The sequence below is a fragment of the Helianthus annuus genome, chromosome 5, assembly GCF_002127325.2.
Source record: "Helianthus annuus cultivar XRQ/B chromosome 5, HanXRQr2.0-SUNRISE, whole genome shotgun sequence".
NCBI classification, from domain to species: domain Eukaryota; kingdom Viridiplantae; phylum Streptophyta; class Magnoliopsida; order Asterales; family Asteraceae; genus Helianthus; species Helianthus annuus.
In genome coordinates this window covers 170,459,301-170,472,823 of record NC_035437.2, presented here as the reverse complement: position 1 = coordinate 170,472,823, position 13,523 = coordinate 170,459,301, and the positions used below count along the sequence as shown (strand labels likewise).

Below are 13,523 nucleotides of genomic sequence, written 5' to 3'. Positions count from 1 at the left end.
CTTAAGCATCTATTCTCATGAATATCAAATTAAGCAATAACATTTGCAGGGGTCATAAAAAAAGCAAATAACCACAAATTCACAATCTCTCAACACAAAGGCACACTTTCATTTCCAGACAAATTAATCAAATTGAAAATTGAATTTATATTTTAACTTGAGAATTGAAATTTTGTATTAAAAAAATATTTAAAAGTCACACTTTCGCTTCCCAACAAAATTAATCAGAATTTCTTAAAAGTCACAATTTTGACTTTTGATCCTCTTCACTGCCTTGTACAAAGTCTCCTCGTTTTTTCGTGGTTCCACCAGAGATTATTACAACCGCAATAGTCGGCTTTAATAATCGATTCTACCCCTATTGTAATCGCACCTCGTGTTAACAACAAACCGTAGCCTTAATTTCAAACGTAAGGCTTTGACGATCTGGGTTTCGCCGTCTGCAAATCAACAAAATCCTCTCTCCTTCGGAATATCATTTTGGAACCGGTAAACGTTATTTATTTTGCAAATTTAGGGTTACTAAAATTGCAATCAATGATCGATGCTATAAATTGGTTCGATTAACATGAAATAAGGGTTGGTTGTGAGGGTCGGAAGAATTAGGAAAAGAGACGAAATCGAAGATCGAATTAGAAGGTCTGATTCTGTTCTAAAATCCGCTCCAACAACGGAAAGGCTTCGGTCGTGAAGTTCGAATTCGTAACATCAAGGCGTTTATGCATAACGAAAAGGTGCCATAAACCGTATCGCACATCAAATCGTTTTGTTTTAGAAGCGTATCGTCGAATGGATCTATATGTTTTAGAAGGAAAAAGTAAAAACACGGCCACAAATTTTATATATAATAGAGATGTCAGTTGTTTATAGAAGCATGCGAGCGGTTACTTATGGTTGAGCGTAGTAGGAACGCAACGGTTGGGCATGGTAGGAAGTTTGGTTGGTAAATGTATAAGGGTATAATAGTGTTGATCTAATTAAAATAAAAATTGGAGACATAATACAAAGTTACGTGTTGCGGTTTGATAGTGCTTTTGTACGGGAAGTGAAATAACATCAAATCAAAAACCATAAAAATAAATACTGGTATTAATGCTAATGCTGTTTAGGCTGTATCGGTAAAAAAAATATGTCTATTACTAAATAAAAAAGTTTATTTACAATAGTTATTTTACACAAAAGTTGTCTCATGAAACCCAAAAAATACAGTCTTACACATATCAAAAACCATAAAAAACTACTGAAACTGGTAACGATGTTGTTATGTTTGTTAGGGTACCGGTACTAGGTATAGATAACAAAAAAAGGTTTATTTACAATGGTTCCATCACACAGAAGTTATCTAATGTAACCCAAAAAATAGATTTTGTGTTTTACATCGAACAAGAACCATAAAAATGAAAACGGATACTAACCCTGATTTGTTTCATAGGTAGCGGAGATACCCTACGAGATGAGGCGGAAACTCGGTATATGCACAAAACATAAAATGATGTTTACATTAGTATTGATCTAATCAACTAAAAGTTACAAGCATAAGGGTGGAGGGTATCATTCAAACACGGTGTTTGAGTCATTCTCTACCCAATAATATCACGCCATGTCAAGTCCCTATTCCACTCCCCATTTTACACTCAATCACTGGCAGTGATTCAAACACCTGGAGAGTGGTAAAGAATTTAAAAAAAAAATTATGATTGGTTGAAAGGGGTAGGGACCCACCATTAAACCCCCCTCCCTCCTCCTTCCCGCATCGGTGAGTATACACCGAAGAAAGCAGTCCCCACTCACTGAAAAGAGGCCGGCGATCATTCACCGCTCGGTGAAAACCTCTTCCTTCATACATTCGGTGAATGATACCGAGTACCCTAAAGTTGTGAGTTACAAAGTTACATTGCGGTACAACAGCGCTTCTGTACAAGAAGTGAAAAAATTTTGAAACTGACTCGTACCGAAACCAAAAACCATAAAAATGTATACAGGTATCGATATTATTTGGACGGTATTGGTTCGGTAAAAAACAAATGTTTATTACAAGTTCGGACGGTATTGGTTTGGTAAAAAACATATGTGTATTACAAAATAAAAAAAAGGTTTATTTACAATGGTTATAGTTAGGGATAAGCATTTCGTACTTGGTACCAATACCGAATTTCCCGTACCGATTCTTTCGGTACCAAATCGGTGCCCACTTTTTGGTGTTTTCGGTACCGGTCCTTTTGGTTCGGTATCGTACCGGTGTTTTACCGATTTTTACCTTCAAATATCGGTACCATAGCAATACCGTACTGTACCAAACATTTTCGGTGCCAATACCCGTATTTTATCATTTTTGGTACCAGTACCGATCCAATCCCTAGTTATATTACACAAAAATGTCTCCTATAACCCAAAAAGTAAAGGCATGTTTACATCGATCGAAACCTATAAAACAAATACCGATACAGGTGTTGGTGTTGTTCGATCGGTATTAGGTTGGTTCGTTACGGTACTGGTACTCAGTATAGTTTACAATACAAAAAGTTGTGTTTTACATCGACCAGAGACCATAACGAAGAATAGCTATACCGTTTTTATTATACCAATACCGACATCGATATTGTTTAGTTGGTAACTTGGTATCGATTATGTTCGTCATATACCGACTACCGGTAAGATACCGGCACTCGGTATAGCCTACTATACTTTTGTATTTTGAATACAACTTCATGTTCAACAAAAATTATGTCAGAATGTTGAGAGAAAAAAAAATAAACACTAACTTAGTTTTTTGAAAAAACTAACAAGTGAATAAACACATGTTATGTATGCATAAAACACCTGTACTTTAGTATGTAGTGAATGAAAGATTAATCACATGTCCTGGAATGAACGTCTGTTGAAAAATGATGTTATGTATCACATATATAGTAAAGATATAATACTTTAATTTGAAGTGGTTACTATAGTTGTTTTTTCAAAAAAGAATTTGTTCGGTATAGTTGGCTTTGTTAGTTGCATGACAACGACCATACAAAAAGGATCAAATTACCATAGTTAAGTTCACACAAGTTAGATCCCATTCTTAAACTCTTTTCACACCTACTCACGTTTAGAAGCCCATAATCTTCAATTCTTAATGATTTAATGTTTATAAAAAAAAACTATTAACTTTTAAAACACATAGACAAAAACTTCTATTAAAAACAATAAGATTTCCCTCTAGGAAATATCCTAGATTCTGTTTTGAAGGCCATTTATCTAACGTAAACTACGATTTACTTGATATCACTAGTTAGCAGGAAATTAGCGGAGTTCCATAGGACGTGCTTCTAACAGTAATGAGTTTTCATGGTTGAAACAATAATAATAATTCAATTTGTAACTTAAAAATGTATTAAATGTTTAGTTTGTAAATAATAATAGGGATATTGGATTTAAATAATTTCAACTTTCACCAATTGGCCGATAACACTCTAACTTTCGACTTGTACCATACCACTCCCAACTTTCAACTTATTGACCAATAGCACTCCAAAATTAACTAAATTTTAACCCAGTTAGTTTTTTTTTTTGTTGAGGTGGCACTTATGTGTTGATGTGGCATCTGACCTGGAATTTTTGATGACATGGCAGCTGAGGTGACAGTTGATGTGGCATCTGACTCGGATTTTTGATGACATGGCAGCTGACATGGCATATGACTTGGCTTTTTGATGACGTGGTACTAGTTTGGTGACATGGCATCTGATGTCAGCAAACTAGGTTAGTGTTGGGTTAGTTTGGGAGTGCTATTGGCCAATAATTTGAAAGTTGAGAGTGGTGTGGTACAAATCGAAAGTTGGAAGTGCTATCCGCCAACTGGTGAAAGTTAAAGTTATTTAAATTTAATATCCCATAATAATAATTATGTCTTAAAGTTCGATGAGAGATAAAAATAGAGATAATATATGAAAGATACGAAGGAATTGACGTCTTAATATGGTGTTAATTAAGTTGATCAACCTTTGATGAACTTAAACCCGGTCTATATAATATTCTTCTATACGTGTTTCTTGTGTTTAGTTGATTGATTGAGATGTGATTAATTTTATTTGACTACTTATTTTCTTTATTTGACTAGAAGCATGAATAGGCCAATCCTTTTCATTCAAACGATTGAGACATAATTTAAAAAAAAAAAAAAATACAAGAAATATGGAAAAAGCAATTTTCTTTTTACCAATTCAAAGGGGTTGCGAGCTTAATCAAAGTAACTTTTATGTTTGGGCGATTGAATCGTATTGAATAAATATGTCACTAGTAATGTCTTGCGTGATTGTTATAAAAGGAACATATATTGTGTGTTTATATAATGTTTTAATTATATTCGCCATCTAAACTTTGAGCACCAACAACAAACATTCAAACCGAAAATACAAAGCAAAAAAAACTAACGAAAACCAAGGATTGCACCAATTCATGATTTCTTGATTTTTTTTTTCTAAAATATTGCATGATTATTAAGATATATATATATATATATATATTTGTAATAAATACATAGCGTGATTATTTGAATTAATCTTATCAACAGAAAATAATTAAGCAACATGCGAAACGATCTTAAGTGCCGCACTGACAGAAATACGCTCTCGTTAGAAAAAAATTGGTTTGTTCTCCTTTCCTACTAGTTACTCCTTCCGTCCCATTAAAAGTGTCCTATTTTGAATTTTCAAAGTCTTTATTTATAAACTTTGACTTTAATTATATATTTTTTGTGTTATATAAAACTTGATGAAAATTAACCCGATAAAAACACTTGTAAAACACACTCAAATCATATAATTTTCATGAAGTATTATCTAACACAAACAAAATTATTTAAGATTAAAGTTTATAAACAAAGACTTTGAAAATTCAAAATATGACACTTTTAATGGGACGGAGGGAGTATAAAACTGTCACCGTGCTTTTTCAACCTTAGATAAAGTAAAATAAGTAACTAGAGACCGCTACTTACACTTCATGCTTCTTTGCAACTTCTTACAACAACCACCCTCTTTATAAAAAGTTTAGATAATTGTTGAAGTCAAATAAATCACACAAACCTTAATTTCATAAACTAAGTTATACAAACATAAAATAATAAAATTTTATCACTACAAAAATGAGTATGGTAGTTGGGATCTATGTGACATGGTAAGACCATTTCCACTCATGCACTTGCTAGGTAACACATACTAGATACTCATTCATCAATATCACCATCCTACATGGCAAATCAATATCACTTTGACTTCTTCTTCTTAACCTATACATACACCCTTGTGTATCTATCCATCATCACTCCTATATATTCTTCCCTAACCCACCATTCCACTTCCAAAATAATCACTCATCTCTTACATCAACATAAAAAAAAATTGTAACAAAATAATCTAACCAAATGGGAAACTGTGTGAGAAAAGATTCCGGCAACCAATGGGAATCTCCGGTATCATCACCGGAGAAACCTAAACTTTCCCAAAAGAGTCGAAGGAGATCCGTGGCGGCAAACGAAGATTCGGGTGACCGGTTTTGTTCATCGGATGTTAAAAAGCCGACGACTGAGGTGAAGATTAAGATAACAAAGAAACAATTGGAGGAGTTGTTGGGTATGAAGGAGATGCATGGGTTGACGTTAGAACAAGTGTTGGCTCGCTTGATGAACGGTGGTGATCGAGTGTTTGAGTCGAATCAACGGTCGTGGAGACCGGCGCTTCCGAGTATACCTGAGTGATCATCTACTGATCTACATGATATATGATTAGTGGTTAGCAAATTGATAGAGGTTTAGTTGTTATTTTTGTTACACATATGTATTCTTTTGTAAATATAATCTTGAATTCAAGGTTTTTCAATAAATATGTTTATTATAGGTTTTAGCTTTATATGTTTTTCTTTTTCTTTAACTTTTAAAATCAATTTAACGGCATAAGGGGGAGGGGGTGGTCATCACTCACCGCCCATTTATCACTCATAACCTTTTTTTAATGGAAATGTCCATCACTCACCACACCCAACAATACCCATCACTCACAACGCTCAACAACCCATCACTCACAACCCTTCAACGCGTGAAGAAATCCACGAGTGATAGTCGATGGTGGCGGTGGTGTTTTCACGCGTGATCATTTTCATCACTGGCTAAAGTTAAACCGCCCCGCCTGCCTTAAATTTATATCTTTTGAGCTATATATATGTTATATATTTTACCGAACTTTATGTCCGAGCTATCCTAAAAGTGTCATATATATCGAGCTATACTAAAGCCTAAAAGCATCATCTATTGTTGCTAAGAGATATTGCTTACGAATGATAGCTTTTAAGTTTTAATTGTAATTTTTTTATAAAGAGAATTTAATTATTCATGACTTACTCTACCCCACAATACGCATGCAACGATATCATCTAAATTTAAAAGTGGTAATTGGTCAATGATTGCTTGACATTTATATATATTAATAACTAGGTTAGTTCCCCGTGTGCTACACGGTTCAAAAATTTAAACTATTTAATAAATATTTCTTATAAATGCAAGACATTTATATACCAAATTGACATAAAAAAAGTTAGTATAAAGATGATGTATGTTAGTATTATAAAATTCATCAGAGAAACATGTAATCAAACTGTCGCTGAAAATAATACAAAACTAAATATATTATATAATACGTATTATTGTATTTACGTATTATATTACATTTAAATTTAAAGATAACTAAAAAGTTAGAATGGATGTAAATTACAAAGACACTCAATGTTTCAAAAAAAAAAGTAACATGAATAATGACAATCCGGATTTCGTAGATACAGATACCATGGGTTATATTTAACACAGTTCAGATTTAATGAATCCACATATTACAAAAATTGTGATTATCGGGTTTGGTACCATATCTTATTTGATATTATGTAGTTACTTGCATCACTACACATGTATGAATGTTGTAATTAAGTGACCTATGTTTGACAAACAAATAGAGCTCGACTTCATATTTTATGTTTAATTTAATAGCTGAAAATATGTCATAAGATGTTTGACACCCATGTGTGAACGGTGTTGTCAAACAATTGGAGTTTGGTCATCCTTAATTATGTTATATGTTAAAATTATATAAAGATTATTATTTGAAAAAAAAGATAAGGTCATATATTTGATTTGCTTTTATATGTTTTTAAACGAATAAATGATAATAATATTAAATTGATATGTGAAGGGAGATAAGATTTCAGGATTAATATTAATATTATTATTATTATTATTATTATTATTGTGAATTTATGATTAACTATGAAACTAAAGAGATTATATTTTAGGCGGGAAAATAAAATTCTAGATAGCTTCAATGAATGCCATGTATCTCAAATTGGTTTACTTTATTATATGTATAGATAATAATAATAATATTAATAATAAGTATATAAGTGATTTAATTTTGGGTACACAGGGTACAAATGTGAAATATTTTTAAACTTGTTAAAAAAACAGATTAAAGTGTTGATTTGTGTGTTTCTCTTGTTGATACCAACAGTGAAAATACAATAAGAAACTATCGGTTGTCACTTTCCGGTCCAGTTAACTTGATTTCGTATACGATGTCCCATTATAAACTAGGTCCGATAGGTTCGACTCGTTAGGGTTAGCCGTTCCCTATATACAAAGAAGTTATAAGTCACACTTCTAGCTGACTCACCTCACACTTAGTGTCTCTTTTATACTCTCATCTTTCTGTTATGTATGTTATACATTGTTCATAGATATATAGAATTATAGACATACATAGTAATATAATACTATATGTGTGGAGTTGACTGTTAGGGTGGTTTTGAGATTACAGCCTCAGAACTCCTCCTAACAGGTTTCTTTTATGTCCGCTACCCAGCTTCCAACTAAGGACGATGAAGTATGACTTGACACTATAGTCATGACCACCGCGAATCAAATGAACAACCTTTGAAGCATTGTTGCATACTCTAGCCTCTACTCATGGATTTTTATTTATTTATTTATTTATTTATTTATTTATTTATTTATTTATTTATTTATTTATTTATTTTGGCAACAAGTGATAACTTTGGTGTTTCTTGGTATACTATAGGGTATACTTTGTAAATTATGGTGGGTATTTTTTTTTGAACAACCAATAAACTCAATCCCGAGCACTCTCGGGGCACCCACTGGACAAACGGAGTACTCCGAGAGTAACCCGAGTCCACCACCAATTCCGGGGAAAACCCGGTAACCCACTCGTCCGTAGGCACGACAGTGAAATTACCGGTAAAACCCGTTTGGCTCAAGGATCCAACCCAGGTTTCTCTGGGTCTCCTATCATTGCCCACCAGTGCCTCACTCTGCACCAAGTGGGAGTCGAACCTGCATCTCTCAAGAGAAATGCAAGCTCTCCACCACTTGATCTGGAGATCATTGGCTTATAGTGGGTATTATATGGAAACTTATACTTGTATAACAATTTCTAAATCAATGCAACGAGATAACTTTGGCGTTTCTCGGTATTAGACACAATCTAAATAGAGTATACTAGAGAGAATATTTTGTAAATACATAGTTAAATACCCCTATGAAAACCTAAACTTGTATAACATTCTCTCAATCAATACAATTTACCACTTTGAGAACTATTCCTGGGCCTATTGGTAAACAAAGGTGTTGATTTTATACCTGGAGTATATAAAATGAAAGGAAAAATCCACAATTTGTAGGGGAAATCGTTTTATCACTGATAAAACGATTTATTAAAAAGTAATTTATTGTGGGGTTATAGACTTTTAAGGATTGGTGAGAAACAAAGAAAGGTGGGCCATCTTCATAATGGGCCTGTGTTGGTTGGTGACTTGGTGGTGGTAGGTTGTTGTGAGTTGCACAGTGCTGATAGATTTAAATAAAAAAATACTATTGTATGAATATATGTTAAGTTGTATTACTATTTGTATTATTTGTTCATATTTTATTACCATCAAAATAAGAAATGCGTTTTACAATCTTTTACCATAACAAAAAGTATTTATATTAAACAAAAAAAATTGTTGTGAGGAATAAATATGTTGTACTATAATGGCTAAGAAACCCCATATGCATACAACTTTTAACCATCCACGTTCGAGTTAGTGATACAAAAAGATATCTGAAAAACAAAACCAACAACCTGAATGCTTTGAGTGACAATGCGACTGGCGATGGTGGTAGAAAACTTTGTATAAGAAATACATACAAGTGTTTTTTATGTGGTTAAATAAGATACAATTTGATTAGGACCACCTATTTTACCTTTGGTTAAACCCTCTTATCGCTACCTAAGAAGATAAATTTTGGGTCTGCCATTGGTTAGAAAGTGCGAAATTGTGAAACATTTCTATATATATATATATATATATATATATATATGTGGGAACGACGACTTTCTTGTGTTAGCCCACCGCACTCTTTAAACTAGAGAGCCTCGTTGCCCCACTCCGGATAGACTATGTTGTCTTAACCGGGCCCACGCTGGCTTCAGAGTTTGGCTTGGTCGTTCCCCCAGGAAACCATACCACCGATTGCCACTTGACAAACGTTGTGCCACCACAATAGCTGAACACTCTCTAACGTAACACACGATAAGACGAAAACCTAGGTAGCCTCAGGATAAAACCTAACACCTATGCAGAGAGGTTAGCCTCTATCCATCATTTTCTAATCCAACTATCTCTATTGTTTCTTAAATCTTCATGATTGTAAATCTTGTGACGTCAACAGGCTCTTATAATTTCAACCATGCTACGATGGTGGGAGTAACCATTTTTCATCGTTGACTCTCTCTTCCATGCTAGCTTCTTTTTTTTTTCTTTCTTTTTTTAAGGCAAATTTCATTAAAAAAAAAAAAAAAAAAAACAATAGCCTCAGAAAAAGCAGGAGCCGGCAAAAGCACATCCACAAACCAATTTACATCACTTACATAAGAAAACCAATGACCTACATGAAATTAAAGTTGAGCCATTACTTCCATTTACGTTTTTATATGTTTTTTAGCCACAAAGACTAATATGTTTCTTGCTTTCCACATCTACCTTAGCTCCATATCAGTTTTTTCATTTCGTACATAAAAGCATTCATATTGGAGGCTTTATCCCTACCTCCGTCTTTACAATTTATAGTAAACGAGTTAACGTTATCCGCGCGTTGCTACGGGATGCTGATTATGAAAATCTTTGAGATCATTATGTCTTGGACACCCATTTGTTCTTAACTAATGATATTAGAATTTGAAAATTATTTTTTTTACGAAACAACTTTTTTTGGTTTGGAATACAATAAGCGAACTTGATATATTTTTACCCCAACCCTAACACCACCACCACAAAACGTAAAAGTTTTATATTGTTAATGAATAAAAACAAAATTTTGATGAATGTGATCTTGGGCGAATTATATAACCACAAAAAGTAACTACTTTTACCACCATTCTAACCAACCGATGTGACCCTTACAAAAATGATATCAGGCGAACGGTTGACATATGTAGTAATTGAAAGGATATTATTAACCTACATATTATTCACCTACATATTCACCTAGAAGTGAAAAGGAATAGTGCCAGGCAGCTTGTCTGGCACATTCCTATTGGACCAACCCATATTTCATTTAATTTTATTTCCAGTTTAAAATTACGCTTTCGTCCTTCGTTTAAAATTACGGTTTCGCCCCTGGACAAAAAAAAATTTATAATTTTGCCCCTAGCTTAAATTACGCTTTCGCCCCAAACTAAAAATAAAATTATACTTTTGCCCTTAGCTTAAAAATTACGTTTTTGCCCTCGATTCAAAAACTCATTTTCTATTTTACTCCCCGTTTAAAATTACAACCTACATATACATTTAGAAGTGAAAAGGAATAGTGCCAGGCAGCTTGCCTGGCACATTCCTATTGGACCAACCCATATTTCATTTAATTTTATTTCCAGTTTAAAATTACGCTTTCGTCCTTCGTTTAAAATTACGGTTTCGCCCCTGGACAAAAAAAAATTTATAATTTTGCCCCTAGCTTAAATTACGCTTTCGCCCCAAACTCAAAATAAAATTATACTTTTGCCCTTAGCTTAAAAATTACGTTTTTGCCCTCGATTCAAAAACTCATTTTCTATTTTACTCCCCGTTTAAAATTACGGTTTCGCCCTCCGTTAAAAAGTACGTTTTTGCCCTCAGTTCAAAATAAAATATTGCTTTTCCCTCTAGCTCAAAATTATGATTCTTCCCTCAGCTCAAAATTACGTTTTTGCCTCCAGTTCGAAATGAAATTATGCTTTCCCCTAGCTCAAGATTATTAGCTCCCTGTCACTTCCTATTGGATCAACTCATTTTTTACGTTTTTTCCCCCAGCTAAAAATAAATTTGTATTTTTGCCCTAGCTCAAAATACGCTTTTGCCCTTGGTTAAAAAAACTTTTTTTTAATTTTGTTCCCAGTTTAAAATTACGGTTTCGCCCCACGTTTAAAATTACGTTTTTGCCCCCAGTTAAAAATAAAATGTTGTTTTTCCCTCTAGCTCAAAATTACGATTCTGCCCTCAGCTCAAAATTACGTTTTTTTCCCACAGTTAAAAATAAAATTATGTTTTCCCCCTAGCTCAAAATTATGATTTTGCTCTCAGTTTAAAATCATGATTTCGCCTGCTGTTCAAATATAATTCCAATTTTGCCCTCTGTACAGACATACATGTTATGAGAGAGAAATATTTGCCTTATTGCCCCGCAACGCGGGCGGGGCAAAAACTAGTTATATCACAAAATCATGATTGTTAGGACGGTAGTCGCCACTTTTCAACAAAATAAAAGACACCAGTTCAATCCTTCTTTACAACCATTTCGCCGAAATCGGACCTATTAAGGTCCGTGGGTGGGCGGCCGCACCCCTTGAAAAAAAAAATTTTAGTGTTATTTTTCGCGAAAAATCCCGACCGCACCCCTTGGAAAATTTCGACCGCACCCCTTGGAAAAATCTGACCGCACGCCTTAAAAAAAATGTTATAAATTTATATAAAAAAAAATTGTGAACACGGATTTAAACCCGATCCAATTATGTAAACAAATCTCTTTAAATAAAATTTGTATTCCTATAGCCCAACATCAAGCCCAATGGAATAAGGTTATGGTAAAACCCAACCCAAATAACAAAATCAATTAACAAAACATAACCCAATTACCCAAATAAACCCAATCGGCGACCTTTCATCTCTCCCGCCCTCCCCTCTCTTCTGCAGACCAAGACTCTCTTCTGAAGCGACCAAGAAAGAAGAAGGATCAAGTTGATCCGATCAACACAGGCTTCGATCGACCACCAGGTACACTCGATTTTGTTCTTCAAATCTTCAATAGTTTTGAATTTTGATAAGGTTTTTGAATTTTGATACTTGATAGAATGATAAGGTTGTAGTATTAAAGTTGCTGTTGTAAGCAAGTCGGCAAGTCGGCAAGTCGGCGGTGGCAAATGGTTTACTAAATGTTGCTGTTGATTTATATTTATTAAATGTTGCTGTTGATTTATAGCCACAAGTCCACAAGAAGTTAAATTTAGTATTTAATAATAGATTGTTTATATTGGGTTGTTGATAAAATATTAAATTAAATTGTTATTGAATGTTTGATAAACAATGAAAATCAAAACACACATCCGATTGTTGATAAAATATTAAATTGTTTATTTTGTATGTGATTAATAGGCACAATGAGTAAAGATGTTATGGCGTGATTTCTCAACAAGAGGAAAGCGGATGAAATTGGATCATCTTCCGATTTTGTTGATGTGAATGATCTTCCCTCGGATCCTCATGATCGCAAGACGATAGCATCATACAACGTGAATCAACGAGATGATGTTAGAAGGGCATACCTACTAAGAGGACCATGTCAACCAACGGGTATTAAATATCCAACATCAACGTTTCAAGGTAAAGAGTTGAGAAAATTCAAACAAGAATGGTATGACCGAAAGGAATACAAGGGATGGTTAGAGTATAGTATAAAATCGGATCGTGTGTTTTGCTTATGTTGTTACTTGTTTAGGTCCGAATTTGGTGATCATAGAGACACATTTGTTTTGAACGGGTATAACAATTGGAAAAAAGTACATGAGGTACTTACAAAACATGTTGGGTTAGTTAATAGTGCCCACAACAAATGTTTCCAAAAGTGTGCCGATTTACTTAACGAAAAGCAAGCGGTAAACACACAATGGGACAAAAGGACCCCTAAGGAGAAACGTGATTACAAACTTAGATTAAGTGCTTCTACTTTGCTTGGAAAAAGGTTGTTGAATGGCGGTTTGGCGTTTCGTGGTCATGATGAGTCAAAAGATTCATTAAATAAAGGAAATTTTTTAGAGCTTTTAGAACTAATGGGTGAAATGAATGAAGAGCTTGGTAAGGCTTCCGGTTCAACTCGGAAACTACATTGATTTTGTGAAAAAGATAAACAATTCGCCAACTTGGATGGTTTGTCAAGTCTTGTAAGGTTAATGGTTTCAACAAAT

General features: G+C 33.8%; 1 protein-coding gene across 1 annotated transcript; it reads left to right on the top strand.

Annotated features, from left to right (window-relative positions):
- Positions 1 to 5,358: 5,358 nt before the first annotated feature.
- On the top strand, positions 5,359 to 5,891 carry LOC110939444. Its single transcript, XM_022181055.2, has one exon. It carries the CDS (start codon positions 5,408 to 5,410, stop codon positions 5,738 to 5,740), a length of 333 nt encoding a protein of 110 aa, XP_022036747.1. The 5' UTR covers positions 5,359 to 5,407; the 3' UTR covers positions 5,741 to 5,891.
- The last annotated feature ends 7,632 nt before the right edge of the window (positions 5,892 to 13,523 follow it).

What these genes read in the sequence shown, in the direction of transcription:
- LOC110939444 (XM_022181055.2), top strand. Translation starts at nt 5,408, where the DNA reads ATGGGAAACTGTGTGAGAAAAGATTCCGGCAACCAATGGGAATCTCCG.